Source organism: Crotalus tigris, unplaced genomic scaffold, assembly GCF_016545835.1.
Source record: "Crotalus tigris isolate CLP2741 ecotype Arizona unplaced genomic scaffold, ASM1654583v1 scf7180000024339.11422700, whole genome shotgun sequence".
NCBI lineage: Eukaryota > Metazoa > Chordata > Lepidosauria > Squamata > Viperidae > Crotalus > Crotalus tigris.
The window spans coordinates 5,022,635-5,047,378 of NW_024100509.1; the positions used below are offsets into that span (position 1 = coordinate 5,022,635).

The window sequence follows — 24,744 nt, forward strand, 5'->3', positions numbered from 1 at the left end:
CAGGTGACTAAATTGATGGACCATAGGAATGCTGTGGACATGGTATACTTGGACTTCAGCAAGCCATTCGACAAAGTAGACCACAACCTACTTCTTGAAAAGCTTTTAAAAAATGGGATAGAAAGCATCACCATCAGATGGATTTTTAACTGGCTGACAAACTGCACTCAAAGAGTCCTTAATGTTACTACGTCTACATGGAGGGAAGTTCTTTCCTAAGCCCAGTATTCTTCAACATCTTCATGAACAACCTAGATAAGGGAATAGGAGGGGAACTTATCAAATTTGCAGATGACACTAAGCTGGCAGGAATAGCCAACATCGCAGATGATAGGCTCAAGATCCAGAGGGATCTTGACAGACTTGAACACTATCTAACAAAATGAAATTCAAAGTAGAGAAAAGTAAAGTCTTACACTTAGGCAAAAAAAACCAAAAGTACACATATAGATTGGGTGAAGCCAGGCTTAATAGCAGCAACTATGAGAGCGATCTTGGAGTCTTAGTGGACAATCAATTAAATATGAGCCAACAGTGTGCAGCGGCAGCCAAAAAAAGCCAATGCAAGCCTAAGTTCCATTAACAGAGGGATTCAATCAAGATCATGTGAGGTACTAATACCACTCTATGAACCACTAGTAAGACCACACCTAGAATACTGCAACCAATTTTGGTCTCCGCACTATAAAAGATGTTAAGATTCTAGAAAAAGTGCAGAGAAGAGCAACAAAGATGATTGGGGGACTGGAGGCTAAAAGATATGAAGAACAGTTAAAGGAATTGGGCATGGCTAGTCTAGTGAAGAGAAGGACCAGGAGAGACATGATAGGAGTGTTCCGATATTTGAGGGGCTGTCACAGAGTGGAAGGGGGTCAATCTATTTTCCAAAGCACCAGAAAGCCATACAAGGAATAACAGATGGAAACTGATCATGGAGAGATTCAATCTGGAAATAAGGGAAAATTTCCTGACAGTGAAAACAGTCAACCAATGGAAGAGACTGCCTACAGATGTTATTGGTGCTTCATCACTGGAGACTTTCAAGAAGAGATTGGACTGGCACCTGTCAGAAATGGTGTAGGGGGTTGGACTAGATGACCTCCAAGGTTCCTTCCGACTCTGTTATTCTAAATTCTAAGATGGCAGAAGTCTCTCCACTGGGAAGCACAGCAGATATTATCGCCATTCATAACAATGACAGTGGGAATGGAGACATCATGCTTCCTATCAACAAGCCTTCTACTTCTATTGAAGAAATCATTTGATAGTTTTTGGAAATTGGAAATTGTAAGTGTTCTTGATGGGGAATAGTTATCAGCGTAAACATCACATTTCTAGTGAGTGACAAAGGGATTCCTCCTCTTCAGCAACTGCATACTTCCCATTAGAAATATTAGATGCAAATAACAATCTATCTACTTTAAAAACTGAAATTTTCAAGGTTTGCATTGAAAGAAAATAATAATGTTGGTTATTTAATAAGACCTCTGTTCCTAAATGTAGGGAAAGTGACACAATAGCTAATGCTATAATTGAAACAGGCCAAAGGACCTTGTTCAAAAAATAAATTGAATCCTATTGAAATTACAGTAATGAAACTTATTCTAAGATAACTATGCCGAAGACTGACATCAGAATTTCTTTTCCTCTTGCCTCTCATTAATTCTTAGACAGGAACTGCTTATGACCTAATAATCCAAAATCCTTGGATTATGGGGAGATTCCAGAGATTCAGTTCCAGATCAAGGCTCTGAGCCAGGTTACCTGGTCACTAAAGTAGTGGCAGTAGATGCAAATTCTGATCAGAATGCCTGGCTCTCCTATCATCTGAACAGAGCAACAAAATCAGGGCTCTTCACTGTGGGACTACACACTGGAGAGATAAATGAAGGACAACAGCCAGCAGCTACCAGTGAAAATGTTTTTTTTTTTTTTTTAGTTCCTCTAATCTGTCTATATTACTTTTTCTTTAAAAAAAGCCACTTTTCTACTGTATACCCATTTTTTTCTCTCTGGAAAGTTCTATTTACTGTAGCAATGATAATAAAAATAAATAGTATCAGTTATAATGTAGTAATGAAGACTAAAATAGTCTTGCTTGCATACCTACATGAGAAGTATTCTTATTTAATGTCAGAGATACTCTTCTAAGTAGAAAATGGGCTGGATATTTTAACAAGATATCTAAACAAAACCAGTTAATTCTTACTAACAGAGATGAAATAATAGAGGGTGTTGAAGTTTCAGGAACTTTGGAGGAGAGTGATCATATCATACTGGAGTTCAACATAATGCAAGCACAAGCAATAGAACAAAGTCAAACTAGTGTTTTAGGCTTTAAGAAAGCGGCCTTCAACAAGTTTAGAAAGAATTCCATGGATGGAAATCCTAAAGGGGAAAACAACTTAAGATGCTTGGGAAACTCTGAAAATTGATATTGTAAAAGCACAATCTAGTAGAATACCACAAAGATAGAAAAACAAGAGAGCCTGATAAAACCAGCATGGTTGCATAAAGAACCTATTGACAAACTGAGAGAAAAAAGTGATAAATATAAAAAAAATGGAAAGAGGAACACATAACCAAAACAGAATACCAGCAAATAGCCTGAATCTGCAAGGACAGTTAGGAAAGCTAAGACTCAGAATGAACTAAGACTTGCAACAAATGCCAAAATAATAAAAAAAAGCTTCGTTCAATAGGTAACAAACAATTAAAAAATTGAAGGAAATAGTCCACTAATGGAAGAAGAGGCAAGTAGGTGACAGATAACAGGGAAAAAACAAAACTCTTAACTCATTCTTTACATCTTTACGCAAAAGGAAAAAATAATGTAACTCATCAAAATCAGCACCATAGGAGATATAACAGGATTGCAAGGTAAAATAGGCAAGGATAAGAAAACCCCTATCCACACTAGACAAGTAAAAATCACCAGGATCAGATAGATTACATCCTAGGGTTTTGAAGGAGCTGGCAGATGTTATCTTGGAACCTCTGAACAAAATCTTTCAGAGCTCCTGGAACATGGGGGAACTGCCAGAGGACTGGAAAAGAGCTGATGTGTTCCAATCTTCCAAAAGGGAGAAACACTGGATCCAAGAAACTATAGACCAGTCAGCCTGACAAAAATATCTGGAAAAGATAATCAAGTAGTGGATTTGTGAGCACCTAGAAATGAGTAAGGCAATTATTAAAAGCCAACATGCCTTTGTTAAAAACAGCTAATACCAGATAAACATTATTGCTTTCTTTGACAAAGTGACTAAATTTGTGGATCAGGGAAATGCTGTGGGCATACTTTACTTAAGCCTGATGTGCACATCAGGGAACATATGCATTTGTCATTCAGAAAAGATTGCAGAGCTGTTGCAGTAATACTTCTGCAAATGTTAACTTTCTGGGTAGGGATTGCTCAAACAACAAAGTACAGAACAGGAAGTCAGTTCAACCAATCAGCATGCAGGATGAGCTTCTCCACACAACACATAATTTGAGAGGTGTGTAGTCAGCTTGTCTGCCACCTCTGCAACCTAACTTACTCATCAACCCCTTCATAGCGGATTATCCATCAATGCCTATGTGCATTTGAGGACAAGTCTAAATCAAGCTTTAGACTTCAGCAAAACATTTGACAAAGTAGACCACAGCTTACTTCTCGGTAAGATAAAATAATATGGGATAGACAGTACCACCACCAGATGGAGTCGCAATTGCCTGACCAACTGGACCCAGCATCTAGTCCTCAATGAAAGTTACATCTAAGTGAAGGGAAGCATGCAATGGGGTACCTGAAGGTACTATGCTCTTCAACATTTTTACAAATGGTTTAGACGAAGGGATAGAAGCAGTGGTGGGATTCAAATATGTGAACAACCGGTTCTCTGTGTGGATGCCACTTCCGGAAGTCCATTCTGGGCCTGGGCAACAAAAAATTAGCTACCGGTTCTGCTGAAGTGGTGCGAACCAGCTGAATCCCACCACTGGATAGAAGAGGAACTCATCAAATTTGCAGATGACACTAACCTGGGATGAATAGGTAACACTTTAGAAGACAGACTCAAAATACAGAAGGATCTTGACAGACTTCAACATTGGGTTATATCCAACAAAATGCAATTTAATGGTGAGAAAAGTAAGCCAGCTGCCAAGAAAAGCTAATGCAGTCCTAGGCTGCATCAATAGAGGGATAGTATCAAGATCACAAGAACTGATAGTGCTGTTTTATATCGCATTAGTGAAACAGTGTGTCCAGTTCTGGTCACCACAAGAGAAAAAAGATGCTGAGACCCTAGAAAGAGCACAGAGAAGACCAACAAAGATGTTAAGAGGTCTGGAGATTAAACCATTCAATGAATAATTGAGAGAGCAAGATATGTTTATTGTAAGAAAGAGTAGTACTAAGGTGACATGAAAGCAATGTTCCAGGACTTGACGGGTTCCTACAGAGAAGAGGGGCTCAACTTATTCTCCAAGGCATCAGAGAGTAACAGGTGGAAGATCATTAAAGAGAGATCCAACCTAGAACTAATGAGAAATTTCCTGAGAACAGTTAATCCAGTGGAACAGCTTGCCTCCAGAAGTTCTGGTGCTCCATCATTGGATGTTTTAAAGAAGAGATTAGACAGACGTTTGTGTGGAATGGTATAGGATCTCATACTTGAGCAGGGAATTGGATTAGAAGTCCTCCAAGATCCCTTCCAACCTTGTTATTCTGTGTTCTAAAACAAGAAAATACAGGTTTTAAAAATGAATGGGTGCTGAATGAACATGAACTGAATATAAAAGTGATGGGCTGGCACAAAAGAAGGTCATACAGAGACCTGAATGGAATGAGAATCAAATTGCAAAGCAAATATAAGAACGAAAAGTGAATAGGTTGAAAGAAACTACAGAGTTCAATATGATTGGAGTCAAGGAGATCTTTAAAAAGGGAAAGCTAAGAAATTTAAATATCAAAAGATATATATGAATCAGTATATGAACACAGTAGAAGCAAGATTAATTTGCTAGAATAAAAAATTATGTAAAAGGTACAGTGAATAATACTAGAGTAAAGTAGTTGAGTATATTTTCTTTTATTTTTCTTATCTTCTGTCTTTAATTTTTTTTTCTTTTGGCTATCTATTTCTTTCTCCTGTTCTGCACTCTGCCCAATGTTGCTTACCCTGAAAGAGAATAGCCGGATAGGTGTATATATATGTTCATTGTGCAACAATTCTCCAGGAATCTGCAGCTTCCTGGCTTCCCATATTTCAGTGAAATCTCCCAAGAAGCAATAATGAAGGAATTTCTTCCATGGGCATTTTTCATAATGGAAGTGTTACCAATTCCAAAGCTAAAGTAAATTCAAAACCACCAGCAAAAGAAATTCTACAGAAATTCTGAAGCATCCTAAGAGTAAGGTAGAAAAAGAGAAACTTCTTTTGCAGGGAAAAAAAATCTTTGAAAAACTGAAAGGCAAATTTCAGCACAGCATCCACATAAAAAATTATATGCTGGCAAACATGGAAGCAATATTATGGCAGACATCGGTTACAGTTTTCTACAGAGCCTCTGGGTGTCGCTGTTCGCCAATTTGGTAGTGAAATTGTTTTAAAGTTCCAACCGTCGCGTTTGCAATTTCTCTGAAACATCCGGACAAAATATATAAGAGATAACATTGCACGGAATGTTCTGAAGGCAACTTTTATGTGGAATTTGTCAGATTGTAAAGACAATGGAAGAAACACAGAGGCTGCAAAGCTATAAAAAGAAGATCTTCCAATACCTTATCACAATATTCGTTTGGAAAGCAATTTCTGGGAACATTCATTATGTTATTAGAGAAGAAACACCAATTGGTTTTTTTGTGGGGAACATTGCAATGGATTTAGGAATAGATGGCAATAATCTTTCAGAATATGGACTACGGATTGCAACCAGGACAGGTATGGTTCAATATTTTGCTTTGAATTATAACAATGGCTATTTACAAACCTCTGAAAGAATAGACAGAGAAAAAATCTGTGGATGGGCAGAGAACTGTGTTTTAAATTTTGAGATTATTATTGAGAGCAAAATAGAGATTTACAGGGTTGAAGTGAAAATTACAGACATAAATGATAATGCTCCTCAGTTTATACCTGGGAAACATGAAATCAAAATCAGTGAATTATCTACTCCAGGATCCCAATTTCCTTTACCTGAAGCTCAAGATCCAGATCTGGGCATAAACTCTATACAGAGATATGAACTTACCAGTAATAGTCATTTTTCTCTGGATATGCAAATAAAAGCAAATGGTGCCAGACAGGGTGAGCTTGTGCTGAAAAAACATCTGGATCGGGAACAGCAATCAACGTATGATTTAATCTTCACAGCTAGTGATGGAGGTGAACCAGTGAAATCTGGAAGCGCTAGAATCCAAGTCATTGTTCTGGATGCAAATGATAATGCACCGATTTTTAGCCAATCTATTTATGAAGTCAGTATTGAGGAGAACATTCTTAAAGGCTTCACAATTCTTACAGTACGAGCTATTGATCTGGATGAAGGACTCTATGGAGAGATAAATTATTCATTCAAAAAAATCACAAAAGAAGATTCCAAAATATTTACTTTAAATTCAACATCTGGTATAATAACTATTATGGGGAATCTTGATTATGAAGAATCGTCCTTACATGAATTTGAAGTGAAAGCCGAGGATGGAGGGGGATTATGTGATTGGGCAAAAGTTTTGGTCATTGTAATGGATCTTAATGACAATGCACCTCAAGTAACAATATCATTTTTCATCAATTCTATATCTGAAAATTCACCAAAAGGAGCAGTTATTGCCCTCCTTAATGTACAAGATGATGACTCAGGAATCAATGGGGAGGTCACATGCTCACTTACCAATAACTTCCCATTCCAATTTAAAAAATCTCTCAATAATTTCTATAGGTTGGTAACATGCAATGATCTTGATAGGGAACTTATATCAGATTATAAAATAAGCATTACAGCTACTGATCATGGAAATCCACCACTCACTACAGTCACTGAAATCTTTCTCCAGATTCTAGATACAAATGACAACCCTCCAGAGTTTCTGGAATCAAAATATACCTCCTACCTTCTAGAAAATAACCCAAAAGGAGCCTCAGCCTTTTCCCTCAAAGCAAGTGACCCAGACTGGGAAGAAAATGCCAGAATAACTTACTCCATCATTGAGAGCCAAATGAAGGACTTGCCCCTCTCCTCCTATCTCTCCATTAATTCTGAGACAGGGACCGTCTATGCCCTAAGCTCCTTGGACTATGAGGAGATTCAAGAGATTCAGTTCCAGGTCAAGGCTCAGGATGGAGGATCCCCATCGCTCAGCTCTAATGTCTCGGTGACTCTCTTCATCCTGGACCAGAATGACAATGTGCCAGAGATCCTGCACCCCTCCCCTCCCACTGATGGCTCCACTGGGATAGAGCTGGCCCCTCGCTCTTCTGAGCCAGGTTACCTGGTCACTAAAGTAGTGGCAGTAGATGCAGACTCTGGCCAGAATGCCTGGCTCTCCTACCAGCTGATCAGAGCAACAGAACCAGGGCTCTTCACCGTGGGACTGCACACTGGCGAGATCAGGACTGCTCGGCTTTTTCTGGAGAAAGATGCCCTGAAGCAAATCCTGGTGGTTTTAGTGAAGGACAATGGGCAGCCGCCTCTCTCTGCCTCGGTCACTCTCACGGTGGTTCTGGCTGACAACATCCCTGAAATTCTCTCAGATCTGAGCAACATCTCAGTTCCTGTAGATCCTCAGTCAGACCTCACTTTCTACTTAGTGACTGCAGTGGCTTTTGTCTCCTGCTTATTCTGTACCTTCCTCCTTGTGCTACTGGCAATTAGAGTGTATAGATGGAGGAATTCAAAATTGTTAGAGTCAAGAAGTGTACATTTTAGTGGTGTCCCAGTGTCACAATTTGTTGGGATGGATGGAGTCCGAGCCTTTCTTCAGTCTTATTGCCACACTATTTCACTCACCAGAGATTCTAGAAAAAGCCACTGCAATTTTCATGAGGAAAACTGTTCAAATACTCTGACCAATCAACCTCTAACCTGTGGGGTGAGTGACCCTATCCTAGCCTATGGGGATTTAAACTCGAAGAATGATGAGCAAATCTTAGTTAAGGTGAGTTTAATATTTCAGATTAATGGTGTGTTGTGTTGATCATATAAGCCCTTATTTATCTCAACAGTGGTTTCCCTTCAGTTTGTTCTGTCTATTGAACCTTAATACTTGATGTTTGACATTTTATTTTTACTCTGCTGGGATCCTTCAGCTTTGCCCTGTTAGGATAATGTTCATACTGTTGATATGAACACTGTTCCAGAATGAATGCAGAATGTTATGTCTATCGTATAGATCTACTTATTTGCCATAGTTTCATTCTAGTGATATGATAAGGCTGGTTAATTTCCTCATGTACTGATTTTCTATTCATGATGCTCATTCCTCCTATGGTTCCCACTGCTATCATCTTATCAGTTAGGGCTGATGAGACTGGTCCAAATCATCCAATGAGTTTCTGTGGTTGAATGTATAATAGAGTGGAATTCTCCTAGAATTCTCTGTGACGATCTGAAGAATTGTTGAGGAATTATGGTACTGGCTGACCATATCCCTAACACTGACTGAACTAAGCAACTTTTTTTTTTCTGGAGATTCACAGTCAGACCTTACATTTTACTTAGTAATTGCAGTGGCTTTAATCTCCTGTTTATTCTTTACCTTTCTCTTCATCTTCTTAGCAGTTAGACATTTCTAGTGAAAACTTTCTCAATTAGGTGATAGTGGAAGTACTACCTGTGGTGTTCCTGTTACACAGTTTCTGAATATTGATGGAGTCCAAGCATTGTTTCAGTCTTATTGTCATGATATTTCGCTGACTACAGAATCTCAGAAAAATCAGCTTCTTTTTCAATTGGAAAATGCACAAATATACTTAAAGTACAGCAGGCTTCCATTGAGCCCAATTCTTTGTTACTACAAGGTGATTCTACTCTTACTAAACAGGAGAGGATAGTTTCATTATTCAATATTCCTATTTTATTCAATTCCTTGCTTCTTTTTAAGATACAGAAAATATTTACTGTCTCAAAAAGTATAAACTTCTGAATATACAGTAATTGAATCACACCCTTTGCAGAAAGATGAAATGAGCCTTGAGATCATAAAAGGAAAGGAATAAAATACAATAAATTACACATTTCATATACTAATCTTTTTTAGAAAATCTTTTTTAGAAAAATCCTACAGAAGCCATTGCATTTTATGTGTGATCCTAAACTGTGGATGCTGTAAACAGAATCCAAGTATTATACTAATTTTACTCCCATGATATCTTTCTCTGAAAGAATTTTCAGAAAAATCTAATTTCACACTTCTAAACTAAATATTTTTATTCTCTCTCCAATCAACCAATTTATGAAAAAGGATGCAATTCTATTGTTGATTGATTGAATTTCAACAAATGGAATGAATATATAAGATTTCTAAATGAATTACGATTTTCTTTAGAAGACCTCCAAGGTCCCTTTCAACCTTATTATTCTGTGTTCTGTGCTACTGCCAAGAGGCTTTTTGAAATGTCTTTTTCTCTTTATGCTAAAATTTAGGCAGCAGCTCAGCAACTACCTGAACCTGATGTGGAGTGACATAATTTGAGATGGTATTCATCAAAATTTGAATGTGACATTTTTATAGGATTTTGTTTTTCCAATCACAGTTCAATCACAGTTGATGATTTTGGTGAAAGAAAGAAAATTATCCCTTACATATTTAATTCACTGAAAATCTATTGTATTTACCTGGCATGATTTATTGCTGATTGTGATGATTATTGTTGTATACTTCGTTCGCGTGCGAATGATGAAGACACATAGCGATGTTGAATAACTCTTTATTCTCCTTCTAACAACACCCAAGCAAAGCACAAAAGACACGCAGGCCTTTTATATGGCCAGAAACCCAGACAATGTCAACCAATGCGAACAGAGTGTTTTCGCGCCTTGCGCATGCGGGCAAGGCTGGCGCCACTCTGTCTGGTCCTGGGCAGCTTTTGGAATGCCCAGGACTAATGCAATGTCCCAAGCCTGCTTTTGCAGGCTCAGGACACAACACCCCTCCCCCCTAGATGGAACATACTTGCACACACACATGTACGTCATACATTGGGAAGAGTGTCATATAGTTTCATTAATCAAATGCAAGGAGTGTGGAATACTCGAGTCTGCCCTCGAGGCAAAACCCCTTCAAACTTTATTACTACAATAAATGTATCCGAAATTAAAAAATAATACAAAACAATTTACCACGAGTTACTCATGTTATTCAGGGGCCTCATGAACAGAACCCTCATGATTTGACAGCAACTTCACAAAGTCTCTCAGATGTTTGGGTGGGCACTTGGCCCGCTGCGATCTCCTAAGGGCTGGAGAGATTGCCTGGCCCACCTGCTCGCCTACCAGGCTGAGCAGGCCAGGGCGTTGCTGCCCTAAATTCCCAGGTGACCCCGGTGAGGGTGCCTGGCCTACCTGCTTGCCTACCAGGCTAGGCAGGCCAGGACTTTGCTGCCCCAAATACTCAGTTGACCTGCCCCACTGCTGGCTGGCTGGATCCTCTAAGTCCACACCAGCATACCATGGAGGGGTGGAATTCCCCGAGTCCACAATGGAACCCTCTTGGGAACACTGTCCCTTGAGCCCAAGGCCAGCAGATGGAGAGGACTGGGTAGCAGAAGTGCCCCAATACTCTGTGGCCCCCAAGCACGTGCCCGAGGTGCCAGATTCAGGAGTCACCTCCATGGCAACCCCTTTTGCTGGTGACCTTTTGGGAGCAATTGTGGAATTTGGCAAGTGCTCCTGATGGAATTCTTTTTCTCTTGCTGCTTGTGATTTGTGTGGATACCCCCCGTCGGTCTCCCTGTCTGGAGCACTATCTGACATATGTGAATACTGTGGATACCCCCGGTGTGACTCTTTGTGTGGAGTGATTATGGATGTGTGGGATGACCCCCTATCCTGTGAATTCCTGTTAGGAGCACTTGCGGAACCTTGGGATGAATCCCAAATAGCCTCAGTAGTAGCTAGTGATGGCCTGTTAGGCCTGGGAAACTGTGACCCAGAATGCATGTTATGGTCCTCCCCCCCCCCTCCAGAGCAGAGCCAGGAGTGGAAGAGTGAGAGTCCAATCTCCAACGCAGTTGGTCTATGTGTCTGCGAAGAACGCGGCTGTCTCCCAAGGCAACTTCGTATGACAACGGTCCAGAGACCTTGCAGACCACAGCTGGGACCCAGAGATGACCAGGCCCATAGTTTCTTGCTCAAACAGGATCGCCCACCTGGAGTCTTCTAGGTGCCCGCGGTTGTGACACCTGTGAAGCCATCCGGTCAGGGTGCAGCCTGTCCAGTTTAGTGATGAGGCGGCAACCCCAGCGGAGTTCAGCAGGGCTCTTCCCTGTGGCTGTGCATTGTGTGGTGCGGTGTACAAGAAGGAAATCTGCTAACCTGTGATGCCAGTTACCATAAGTCAGTTTCTTGAGGGCATCTTTGGTAGTTCGCACCATCCTCTCTGCCAGTCCGTTGGAGGATGGATAGAAGGGAGCCAAAGTTGCATGGTGGATCAGGTTGGCCTGAAGAAAAGCCTGCCTCAGAAGAGGTAAATTGAGGGCCGTTATCTGAAACCAGAACATCTGGAAGACCGTGTGATGCAAAAATTCCTCTCAACACCTGGATGGTCCTGGCAGTAATAGTGGAGGGAACAGGAACAACCTCTAGCCACTTGGAATGGCTATCAACAACAACCAGGAAGAATTGCCCCTGAAAGGGCCCAGCATAATCTATATGCACCCTAGACCATGGGGTTTGAGTTTCCTCCCACCTATGTACTGAGGCCTGAGGCATTTCAGGCCGGGACTGTTGGCACACTTGGCACCTGTGCACCTGGGCCTTGATGTCTTTATCAAGCCCAGGCCACCAAAGATGGCTGCGTGCAAGCGCTTTCATCCTGACTATACCAGGATGTCCCTCATGCAGAGAGATCAAGATTCTAGACCTCAATGAGGCTGGGATCACTACCCTGCTACCCCATAACAGGCAACCCTTGAAAGTAGAAAACTCATGCTTCTTGTGCCAGAAGCTTTGGAACTCAATATCTGGGCACTTGTCAGGCCATCCTGACAACACCCATGTCAGCACGCGTGTAAGTGTGTGATCAGTGGCAGTTTCTGCAGCCACATCCCTAGCATTGAGGGGAGACAACTCCATTCAGGCAACTCCTGAATGGACAGAATATTAATGGCTGGAGCAGGATCTGGCTCTAATTGGTTCAGGGGTAATCTGCTCATGCCATCTGCATGACCCATTTCCTTTCCTGGTTTGTGGACTAATGTATAGTCATATGCTGACAGGAAAATGGACCATCTCAGCATACAAGGAGAAATGATATGTGGGGTCTGTTTGTTAGTGGTAAACAAACCCAGCAGAGGCATATGGTCAGTATAGACCGTGAAATGGCAGCCATACAAGAAATCATGAAATTTCTTAATGCCCGCCACTATGGCCAAGGCTTCTCTATCAATTTGAGCATAATTTTGCTCCGCAGAAGACAGAGTCCTTGAGTAATAGACCACAGGAACCTGTGTCCCATCAGCCTTCAGATGGCTAAGTACGGCTCCCACCCCATAAGGAGATGCATCGCATGTGATGCAAATAGGCAGTTACTCATTGAAATGCACTAAAACAGCATTAGAAGTGAGTAAGGCTTTAACCTCATTGAAACTCTTTTCATGGACTTTAGTCCACTGCCAAGGAGCCTGCTTGTCTAAGAGCCTGTGTAATGGTTCTGCTACTGCAGCTTTATGTGGGAGAAATGCATGGTAAAAATTTAATAGCCCTAAGAAGGCTTACAGCTCACTCTTAGACTTAGGGCTTGGGGCCTTAGGGCTGGATAGCTTGCAATTTAGTTTCAGCAGGGTGAATGCCTTGAGCATCAATCCTGAATCCTAAGAAGTCAGTAGAAGTGACTCCTATCTTACATTTATCCTTTTTTAGTTTAAGGCCTGCTTTTAGAAAACGAAGCAAGACAGCCCTTAGTCTTTCTGCTAAATTTTGGGATGACTCCCCAGCAATGAGGACGTCATTGAAGTAGGGACAGACTCCATGAATACCTCGAAGTGTGCTCTCCATGACACTTTGGAATATGCCAGGGGCTACATGTACCCCAAATTGCAGTCTCTTGACTTTGAAGGCCCCCCTGTGAGTTACAATAGTCTGGGCCTCTGCAGCTGCCTCATCAACAGGTAACTGTTGATAGGCCTGTGCCAGGTTAAGCTTTGCAAAAATGCGCCCCCCCCCTTGAGAGCGGCCAGAATGTGACTTACTACCGGCACTGGATAAGCGTGCTTTTGCAGCGCCTTATTCAGTGTGCACTTATAGTCTGCACATATACGTATGTCCCCATTAGCCTTTAGAGACGTTACTATGGGGGTTTCCTATGAACTAGAATCCGCAGGTTCTAGAATGCCCTGCTGGATCAATTTGTCCAGCTCAGCATCAATCTTGCCTTTGAGGGCAAAAGGTATCTTCCTAGGCTTAACCCTGATGGGTGTGATAGTTGGGTCTAACTGTGGAGAAATTGGAGGCCTCTTGTAGGATCCTAGCTCTGAACTAAACACATCTGCAAACTCCTTGCAGAATTCCGCAAGGCTCAACGTTTGCAAATGGGGCAGCCTAGTTACCTGGATTCCCAGAGCCACAAACCAATCGAGTCCAATAAGACTCGTACGTTCAGCCCAAACAACCACCACATCTAGGGGACCTTCAAAATCCTTATGCTGTACTCTAAGGGTGGCCTCCCCTTAACACACACCACAGAATTCTGAAAATCAGTAAGTATTAGATTTGATGGCCTGAGTTTAACTCGAAGGCCACTGCTGCTGCATATCCTTTGGAATGTATTAATTGAAATAATTGAGAGAGTGGGCCCAGTGTCCAACTCCATTGACAGGGGAACCCCTTGCAACCTTATGTTAATGGCAAGTTTCTTCTTAAGGGGCTTGTGTGACCCTGTTCTTAGAATACTCCTGCGCGATGCGCAGAAACCCACCCTGTTTTGGCTGAGGCCCCTGGTACCTTTCTGAAGCAATTCTTCCTGAGGTTGAACCTTCTGGCGCCCCAAACAGACGGATGCAATGTGGCCCTGCCTGCCACACGCCCTGCATATGGCTGAGCGAAACCTGCAGTCAGCTCGCTTGTGGCGTCCTCCACACCCAAAGCATTGAAGAGATGCTGGGGCCTTGACCAGACATCCCTTCTGCCTCCTCTCAGCTGGCTGTTGAATTCTGTCGACCTCCTCTTCAGGATCCACTTCTGATCCTTCTTGAGCATCATCTTGATGGACGGTAGCTGTGTTTGGAGGGTTCTTGGTGAGCCGTAAGGCCTTCACAGCCCTGCCTGCTGCTTCCTCAGCTGTCACCTCTTGTAGCACGTCTTGGAAAGAGATATCTTCTTTTGCAAAAGTCTTCTGTTGTAAGTCTCTTTTCCTTAAACTGCATACGAAGTGATCTCGCAGCCTCTCTTCCAGATCCTTGAACTCACAAGGCCTGGCTGCTCGCCTTAAGGCCGTAATAAAATCTTCAGCAGATTCACCCAGCCTCTGGTCTCTCTGCTCGAATGCGTGCCTCCAAGCAATAGCAGATAACTTGGCTGGAAGTGTTCCTTCAACAATTTCTTCAAGTCAGTATATGTTACTGACTCCAGAGGTGCAGGGGCCACCAGATTCTCTGCGATTTCAAAAGCTTCCTGTCCACAGACACACAAAAGAGTTACAGCCTTCAAACCATCTTCTCTAATCTGATTTACTCTGAAGTAATTCTCCACCCTTGCTACATAAGAATTCCACCTCTCTGGGTGTGAGACATCAAAATCAGACAAACGGCCAATCTTCGCCATCATACTATTACGACCTTCACCACTCGCTCCTCTGCAAACTGCTGTTGGGGAAAGGGTCTTTTAGCTGAGCTCACCCTCCAGCGACACTGTACTGGCAGGCTGGGACGCTGTTTCAGACGCCGTCTTCCCCTCTTCAGCACTTCCTGGTAAGTCCTTAAAACGCTCGTTTAAGCTTGCAAAGGATCCCACCTTCGTTGCCAGTGTTGTATACTTCGTTCGTGTGCAAATGATGAAGACACATAGCGATGTTGAACAACTCTTTATTCTCCTTCTAACAACACCCAAGCAAAGCACAAAAGGCATGCAGGCCTTTTATATGGCCAGAAACCCGGACAATGTCAACCAATGCGAACAGAGCGTTTTCGCACCTTGCGCATGCGCCAAGGCTGGCGCCGCTCTGTCTGGTCCAGAGCAGCTTTTGGAATGCCCGGGACTAATGCAACGTTCTGAGCCTGCTTTTGCAGGCTCAGGACACAACAATTATGATATTAGAACTACCATTTAAAGCACACTAATGCAAGGCACTTCTTCCTAGTTTATATTTCTAGAGGGAAGTAAAAGTGAGGAATGAGGGATTTGAGGAGTAGGGGTAGAAGGATACATTGGAGGGAACCTCAGAGTGACAGTTTATGCATATATATTTAATGCCAAGGAAGGCAAGGATTGGCAGCTTAGAGATATAATTGCAATATTAAGGAAGCTTTTTAAAACTCATGTTAAAGTATTAATAATGGTTAATTTTATTTCTTTGTAAATGTTAACATAATGACAGTGCTATGCTATATTTTCCCCACCTTCAATCTAAATATGTTTTCTTAGAATACTGTACATATAAAGTAATAGAGGAAAAAACAAAAGAATATTCAAACCAGGAAAAAGTTTGATGATAGCAGTTCCTTTTAAAATATCCCTGCTTGGGTCATCATTTTATATTGACTAAAAAAAACAAGAAAATCAAGTTTTGTCTCTTTCATAAATTCAAGATCTGTTTTCCCTTAACTGAATATTTTTAATAATCCTCATCAGTTCTTAACTGAATGAACTATCTTTCTCAATCAACTAATTTGTAAACCCTTTGATCTCTATTTTATGGTTGAAAAAAGGGGGAATTTATGAGATCATTTACTATAAAGCCTTCAGAGACTCATCAACTAAATGCATATAATTGCTGTTGATTCCAATTCTTTGGAAAAGAAGATAATTTGTATTACAGGTTCTGTAATCAGGTATTTTTTTTATAAAAAACAATGTAATACAAACATCTTTAAATACAACACAACCAATTTTTAAGGTAAAGAAGTTAATCAAATAGCTTTAAATGAAAACTCTCTGAAAAAAATTGAAAACTTGATAAAAGATCAAGTTGTCAAACCTATACAATACAATGCAATGCAATGCAATGCAATGCAATAGCTGCTTTCAGAATCTGCATCAAGGCAATAAACAGTACAATAAAACTCAATTGACTATAGAATTTTGTAGTGTTTTTGTCATAAAAAATCAGGGCTTTGCTCTTTGAGCATCCATCATGAAAACAGAGTTTAGAAGAATTTCTTTGCTATTTATCTAATCTACTATGTCTGTCTCTCTATCGTGAGAGAGAGAGAGAGAGAGAGAGCGCAAAATTAGTGAAATTCTTTTTTTTTATTGAAAGATTTTTAAAAGTTTTACAAATAAACAACCAAAAACAAATCAACCCTCACCCAATCCCTCCCAAACCCACCCCTCCCTCCCCCCTCCCCGAACTTCCCAGAACTGAATATAGGCTTATTTAAAATTTTAAAAAACCTAAACAAATTTTTACAACTTATAAAATAATTAATAATAAGATATATGTGACATAAGCATTAAAAAGAAAAATACTTAAAAAAGAAAGAAAAAAGAGAGGAAAGAGAGAGAGAAAGAAAAAGAAAAAGAAAGAAAGATAAAAAATAAAAGAAAAAAAGAAGGGAGAAAACAAAAGACGGGAAAAGAAAAAAAACAATCTATACAAGTTATGAAAAAGCTAAATGATATTTTTCCATATCCAAATTATATTGTATAAAATTTATCCATTTTTCCCATACAACAAAAAATTTCTCTTGAGATTGCTCCTTTAAGAAAGCCGAAATCTTTGCCATTTCCGCCAAGTAAGAAACTTTATAAAACCACTCTTGTAAAGTAGGCAAAGATTCCTTCTTCCAATATTGTCCTACTAACAGCCTTGCGGCTGTAATCAAATTTAACATCAATATAACTTCCTTAGCATCACAATCAGTAACAATACCTAATAAAAATAATTGCGGGGTAAATTTTACCCTCCTTCTAAAGATTCTTTGAATATTCCACCATATCTTAATCCAAAAAGCTTTTATATTTTTACACGACCACCAAATATGATAATAAGTAGCGTCCAAACAACCACATCTCCAACATTTAGGCTGTAGATCAGGGTACATAATAGACATTTTTTGTGGATCAAGGTGCCATCTATAAAACATTTTATAAAAATTCTCTCTTAAGTTCTGCGCTTGTGTAAATTTAACATTCCTCACCCAGATAAGTTCCCAAGTATCCAATGGGATTGGTTCACCAATATTTTGTGCCCATTTAATCATACAATCTTTGATTAATTCAGATTCTGAATCCATTTCCACTAAAACCCCATAAATCCTCTTAATATGAGTTGGTCTTTGATCCCTTACTTGTTTAAAAAGATTTTCATCTTCTCTTAGCCAACCCATATTACAATCCGTCTTCCATCTATCCACTATTTGTCTATATTGAAACCATGAGTAAGTAATGTTTTCATGTACTAAATCTTCCAAAGATTTTAACTGCCAATTTTGACCATCCCATCTAAGTAGTTGTATATAGGAAACCGTATCCATCTTAACTCCTCTCTTTATCCCCTCTATCGCATGCCAAGGTATAGCCCATAATGGTATTTTATAATCACTTTTATAATATTTCCTCCACACCCTAAGCAAAGAAATCCTTATAATATGAGATTTAAAAACCCGATCCACTTTTTTATTAAAAATTAAATAGGCATGCCATCCAAAAAGTAAATCCCAACACTCCAAATGGAGTATTTCTACATTTGTTAAATTCATCCAATCACTAATCAATGTTAAGACCACAGCGTCATAATATAGTTTCAAATTTGGTACCTTGAGTCCACCTCTCTCACAAAAATCTTGCATAATTTTAAGTTTTACCCTTGGTTTTTTCCCTGCCCAAATAAATTTGTTAATACCTTTCTGCCATTCATTTAAATTAAGTTCATTCTTTAAGATAGGTAACATTTGAAACAAAAAAAGAAATTTTGGTAGAAAATTCATTTTGATAACTGCAATTCTACCCATAAGAGATAACTGTAAGTTATCCCAATTCTTTAAATCCTTCTGTACCCCAATCCACAACTTTTCATAATTGTTTTTATACAATTTTACATTAGAAGCAGATAATATGACCCCCAAATATTTTACCTTATCAACAACTTCAAAGTCTGTTAAGTTAACCAAGGTCTGTTTATCGCAATTAGTCATATTTTTGGGTAATATTTTAGTCTTATTATTATTAATTTTAAAACCCGAAACACACCCATATTGATGAATCAATTGTAATAATTTTACTACCGAGTAAGTAGGTTGAGACAAAGTAACAACCAAGTCATCTGCAAAAGCTCTTAACTTATATTCTTTTTTATTAATCTCTATTCCTTTTATTTCTTGAGACTCCCGAATTTTAATCAACAAAATTTCCAATGTTAAAACAAATAATAACGGAGATAATGGACATCCCTGTCTTGTACCTTTTTCTATTGTGAAAACCTCTGACAAACCCCCATTAACAATAAGTTGAGCAGTCTGTTTTTGATATATGTTAGATAAAGCTTGTAATATATTTTGTCCAAAATTCATCTCCTTGATTAAAGATAACATAAACTGCCAGTTCAATTGGTCAAAGGCTTTTTCAGCATCCAAAAATATCAGCCCTGCAGAGACTTGGTGAAATTCTTAATATGGACTCTGAGTGTCATTGTTGGACAGCAAGGGCGCTGCATGGATAAGTATTGAAACAAACCGTTTCCATATTTCAGCTGATGGACAAGGAGATGCAGTAGAAAGCATTATGTTAAAAGCTGCTTCACAAAGGATTCTGTTTTTATGATCCTACTGTAAAATATTGGGTTAGCTGGGGAATTCTACGTGGAAAACAAATTAGGAAGAAAAGAGGAAAAAAAAGATGAGGATGGAAGCAAAATATAAAACCAGAATACAGGAACCAAATTTGAGGCAAGTACTTTTTCTATTATTATATTCTTCGATCAGCTGGGTGGTACCTGAGCAGGTTCAGAACCCACCTTCAGAGGAAACAGAAAAAAAAATTCTTTGTGGGGAACCTTGCTAAAGATTTAGGGTTGAATGTTGATCTGCTGTCAAAAGTGTGCTATCTCTTCAGAAAAACAGTGTTTTATTCTGGATGAGCAAAATGGTGATCTATGTGTGAATGACAGAATAGACCTGGAAAAGATTTGTGGAAAATTATCTACTTGCATCCTGAAACTAGAAGTTGTGGCACATAATCCTTTAAATATTTTCCCCATAAAAGTTTTCATCCTAGATATTAATGATACTGTCCCACAGTTCAAAGAAAAAATATAAAATTCAAAATGAGTGAGTCTCATTTGCCAGGGAAATGTTGAAGATGAGGACATTGGAATCAACTCACTTCAAGATTATCATTTGAGCTCAATCCTGTATTTCAAACTAGAAAGAGAGCAATGATGGTGGCAAATATGCAAAATTGATTTTGCAAAAGCCGCTGGACAGAGAAAAGGAGGACACACATCACTTGATTCTTATAGCTTCAGATAGAGGATGTCCAGTGAAAACGGGGACATCAATGTTATTGATACAAATTATAATTTCACTTTGAAGACAGAGAAAGCTATGTGATGATAATATGGGCAAGTGATGGAGGTGGACTAGTGGCACATTGCAATGTAGAGATTGAAGTTCTTGATGAGAATGACAATGCTCCGGATGTAATTATTACATCTCTGTCCAGCCCCATTCTTGAAGATATTCTGCCTGGAGCAGTGATCGCCCTCATCAAAGTCCACAACAGAGATTCTGGACTTAATGGGGAAGTCACCTGTTACCTAAGGGAAATTGTACCTTTCCAGGTGATCTCATCATCAGATAACTACTTCAAGCTCCTCGTAGATGGTCCCCTTGACAGAGAAAAAACACCGGTGTATAACTTAACAATTACAGCCACAGACCAAGGCACACCTCCTCTTTCCACAGATAAAACCAACTCAGTACCAATCTCAGATATCAATGATAACCTTCCAGCATTTGAAAAACCTTCCTATGTCGCCTACATTCCTGAGAACAACCCATCTGGAACGTCTATTTTCAAGGCCTTTGACCCAGATCTGGATCGTAATGCCCAAATCACCTATTCCATGCTTAACAGCAACGTTAAGAACCTGCCTCTCTCCTTCTACGTTTCCATTAACTCTGAGACTGGAACTCTCTATGCTCAACGATCTTTTGACTATGAGCAGCTCAGAGACTTCCAGCTGCAAGTGCAAGCTCAGGATGGAGGCTCTCCATCTCTCAATAATAGCGCCATGATCAAAGTGTGTGTACTAGATTAGAATGATAATACTCCCCAGATCCTGTACCCTTCCCAGACAACTCAGGGTTCATTGTTCTTTGAGGTGGTACCTCACTCAGCTGATTTGGGTTACTTGGTGACAAAAGTCGTGGCTGTGGATGCTGACTCTGGACACAATGCCTGGCTCTCTTTTCACCTCCTGCAGGCCACAAAACCCTCACTCTTCATCATTGGCTCAAACAGGAGAGATAATAGTAATACTAATGATAATAAAGTTGGAAGGGAGCTTGGAGGTCATCGAGTCCAACCCCCTGCTCAGGCAGGAACCCTACACCATTTCGGACAAATGGCTGTCCAGTCTCTTCTTAAAAACTTCCAGTGTTGGAGCATTAGCCATTAGAGACATTACCAAGCAGAGGCTGGTCATCATGGAGAGGGATAATGGACAGCCACCTCTCTTGGCCACCACTAGCCTCAACCTGGTCTTTGCTCAGAACTTCCAGGAGGCTCTTCCTGAAATGAATAGGGAAAATGAGTAGGGAAAAATTAAACACCTTAGTTCTAATTCTACTGACAATAGTGGCACTCGGTGTACATAACTGGCATTGATGTGTGAAATTTTTCCCCATGTTTTAAAATCTAACTAAGCCTATTTAGTTTTGTAGGACCCTGGGCGCAAAATTATAGTAGCTAACCTTACTGAAAATAGAAGTGTAGCCAGTCGATTTAAGATCTCTTAATTAGTAAAGCTTTAAAATTACTTTATCTGATGGTATATTGTGCCAGCAATATTAAAAATGATTGACGGGAATTAAAGAAGGAGAGATCTCTTCTACTGTTCATTCTTTCACCATCCATGTTCAAGGGAGAGATTGTGCTTTTATCTCTTTATCTCTTTTCTAGGGCATGGTTTATATTGGAAAAAAAATCTGTCAGCTTTACATTCCAAAACGTCTGCAATTCTTAATTTACTTTTAGTTAAACTGGATTAGATTTGAATCAGATTCTTGAATTTGCAATATCAAAGTAATGAAAAAAAACAGTTTTATCTGAAATATTAGTGGTATGTGGCACTACAAAGTTTGAGAGCCTCTTGTCTTATTAATGTTGTCACTCATAATTGAGAAAAATCAGATTTTTTATAGATGTATTGGTAGATTTAGATTATTAACTATTTTGGTATTTCTAATTTTGAAAGGTTGACATGACAAACTATTATCTGATTTGGATAAACTACTGACCAGATGGATGGGGAGAATAATAGTTTTAAACAATAATTAAGAGAACATTACAGTTTGCTCAGTGAAGAGAGTAATTTATTTAGGCAGCAAGACTTTATTTTTAAAGATAAAGAAAAAACATTTGGACAGGATATATAAGATCTCCTATCTTGAGCATCGGTCTGAACTACAGAACTTCCAAAGTCCCTTCCAGCTCTGTGATTCTTATGATCTAAAACTTTTGAATCTCATATTACACAGTGCTTTACTATATTTTATTGGTTTCAGTATCTTCAAATAAGTAGCTGCAACAAAGGAACCAGAGAAACAAGGAGAAACATTAAGAAGTTTGACTGAATTTGAAAATCTTATAATATACAAACTGAATATCTGTTAATATAATTTATAAATTATTATGTTTTAGAATCTGAATAAGCTAAAGACTGTATGAGCATTAAAGACTGATGCAGAACATGAACACAGATATTGATATACCACAGTTGGAACTTCAGCAGAAGAAAATATATTCTAATACCGTAGTTAGAGAAATTTACTATGTTTTATAGGTGGTTCCCATTTAATGATCACTTGTTCAGACACTATTTGAACTTATAACAGTGCTGAATGAGTGGTATGACTAATCCTCATATTTACTGCCTATGCAGCATCCCTGCAGTCATGCGATTGTGATCTGGGCACTTGGCACCCAGCTTGCAATTATGATGTCACAGCATTCCATAGTCATATAATTGTCATTTGCAACCTTCCCTGCTAGCTTCCCACAAGCAAAGTCTATCAAAAAACCAGTGTGAGAAGAATCCAGAGAAAAATATTTTGGGAAATATTAAAAATGCAGAATATATTTCCCCAAAGGATTTTAAAGGCAGAAACCAACACACACACCCCAAGTCTCTCTGCCCCAAAGAAGAAACCAGGTCTGCAGAAATGCAGAGGTGATAATCTTGTCAGAAAGATTGGAGTCAGGAAGCTGGGATTAGAAAGAAAGATCCCTAGAATCAACAATCCCTCATACCAAAAAAATCCAACAGTCATCAGCCCCAGCCCCAGGGAAGTAGGATATGACCTTTGGGACATAATAGGATTAACCCACCACCATCAGAATACCAGAAAGGCACACTCAGATTCAGGTCAAAGTTCATGCCCCAGGAACAAATCCAAACAAAAGCCCAAGAAGGTATTAAAAACTCACTCTCTACTACATATGGTCAGTTTTCTTTTCCAGAGCCATCTTTCTGTCTGACTCTCCTCTTCAATAAACTACAACCTTCTTTCTAAAGCAGTCTCCATGTTTGTTTATTCCTGGCTTGGACTGGATCCTGATGAAGATTTTTCCTTCAACACCAGCAAGAAGTGAGAAATTGTTAAGTGAGCACTATCTGCGTTGTTGGCACATTACCCCACTCTGATTGTCAAAATGAATACTTCTTTCTCTAAATAATGCCAAAGATTAAATGAGCAGGTTGGACCCTTTCATATGTGATGGTAATATTATAAAGCTCCAAATCTTGGGAAATGATTCATAATAATATAATTTTAAAGGTTGTAATTTAACTTGAGATATCTCTATTAAATTCACCAAAGTATGTATATCCCTTCAAAATTTATTGAACTAGTAGTTCCTTATTCTCAATTTCTTGTATACTATGCATATTTATTTTGCTAAATTTTTGAGTTGCTGTCTTCCCCTCCATGAAATGTTATTTCTTTTACATCCAAAGCCACTGGAGATTCAGAGGCTATTAAAGCAATAAAACAGAAGAATAAATGAAATTGCTAGAATGCTTGTTCCTTGAAACAGTTTCAGTAGACAGATGATCTCTTCTAGAGGTTTTCTCCACTTTTAACTCCAACCAGTTTGTCCAAATGAAGCAAATCAGAAGTAATTCAGAAATTACCAAAAGCTAACACAAAGTTACAATAATTTTCCCTGGTAGCTACCATCCCCTTACTCTGCCAACAGTCCGATCTCACATGACAAAACTCAGCTGTATATTTAGGTCTAGAAACTTCACTTAATTGATGCCAGAGGTCCTTCCAGCCATGACTTTTCTTCTTGATTCCTAAGAAGGTCTTTGTGGTAGGGAAAGCATAGGATCCTTGTTTTCATTTTCTAACCATACATTCTCTATCAAACCAGGGATTGGAATAAAAAAGTGTTCCATATAATGAAGTAGATTCTTATAAAAGGAGGAATATCCTGTCTAAGAAATTTGCAAATTAAATTGTAGTCACATCCTCCAATGGGTTGCTATTAATGAGCTTAATGGGTTTAATGAAGCTGCTTATAAAGACGATGATATGGTACTGAAGACCATGAATGTGTATACAAAAATATGAACATAGAACAAAGAACAGAATAGAAATAGTAAACAGAAGAAGTCATGAGATTTAGAGGGATGAGATGGATCAAGGCTAGTGTTAAGAAAATAAAGAGGAAGGAAGGAAGAAGGAAAGGAAAGGAAAGGAAAGGAAGGAAGGAAGTAAGTTATGTCGTGGGATAAAAGGAGGAGAAGTGAATGAGAAAATGATGAGTGTGAGGGACTGTGGGGAAGCTGAGAAAGAAATGAGACCATGCTAGGGGATTCATAAATACTCTGTCTTTATGAATCCCCTAATAATAAAGACTACAGGAGCAGGTTCCAAAATTCTATACTTTACCTATAATCTGTGCACTAAAACAGCTTATTGAAGTCTCTGTAATTCTTGCTTCTTTGTACCCTATTATGAGGAGCCTGACAGGGGAGAGGACAATTTATGAGTAGAAGATGAGAAGCATTAACTTAATGCAATATGTAGTGTATACCAAGCTATTCATATTAAACATTTGCATAGATTTTTGGTTTTAGCTACCTTCAATTAAACAAGATGCACCAGCACTTTCCAATTCTTGACTCCCTTCTAATCTCCTTAGAAAACCCACTGG

General features: G+C 39.3%; 2 protein-coding genes across 3 annotated transcripts; both read left to right on the plus strand.

Moving 5' to 3' along the window:
* The first annotated feature begins 4,646 nt into the window (after positions 1-4,646).
* Positions 4,647-24,744, plus strand: LOC120300289 (protocadherin gamma-A4-like). 2 transcript variants are annotated; one of them, XM_039326110.1, is made up of 2 exons: positions 4,647-8,146; positions 23,044-24,744. In XM_039326110.1, exons 1-2 carry the CDS (start codon positions 5,720-5,722, stop codon positions 23,059-23,061), a joined length of 2,445 nt encoding a protein of 814 aa, XP_039182044.1. In that variant the 5' UTR covers positions 4,647-5,719; the 3' UTR covers positions 23,062-24,744. The 2 variants fall into 2 exon arrangements, with proteins under 2 accessions (XP_039182044.1, XP_039182043.1); XM_039326109.1 differs by lacking the exon at positions 23,044-24,744 and adding an exon at positions 22,089-22,658.
* Positions 18,970-22,179, plus strand: LOC120300291 (protocadherin gamma-B5-like). The gene has a single exon (XM_039326112.1). The coding sequence runs from the start codon at positions 19,910-19,912 to the stop codon at positions 20,618-20,620; it is 711 nt and encodes a 236-aa protein (XP_039182046.1). The 5' UTR covers positions 18,970-19,909; the 3' UTR covers positions 20,621-22,179.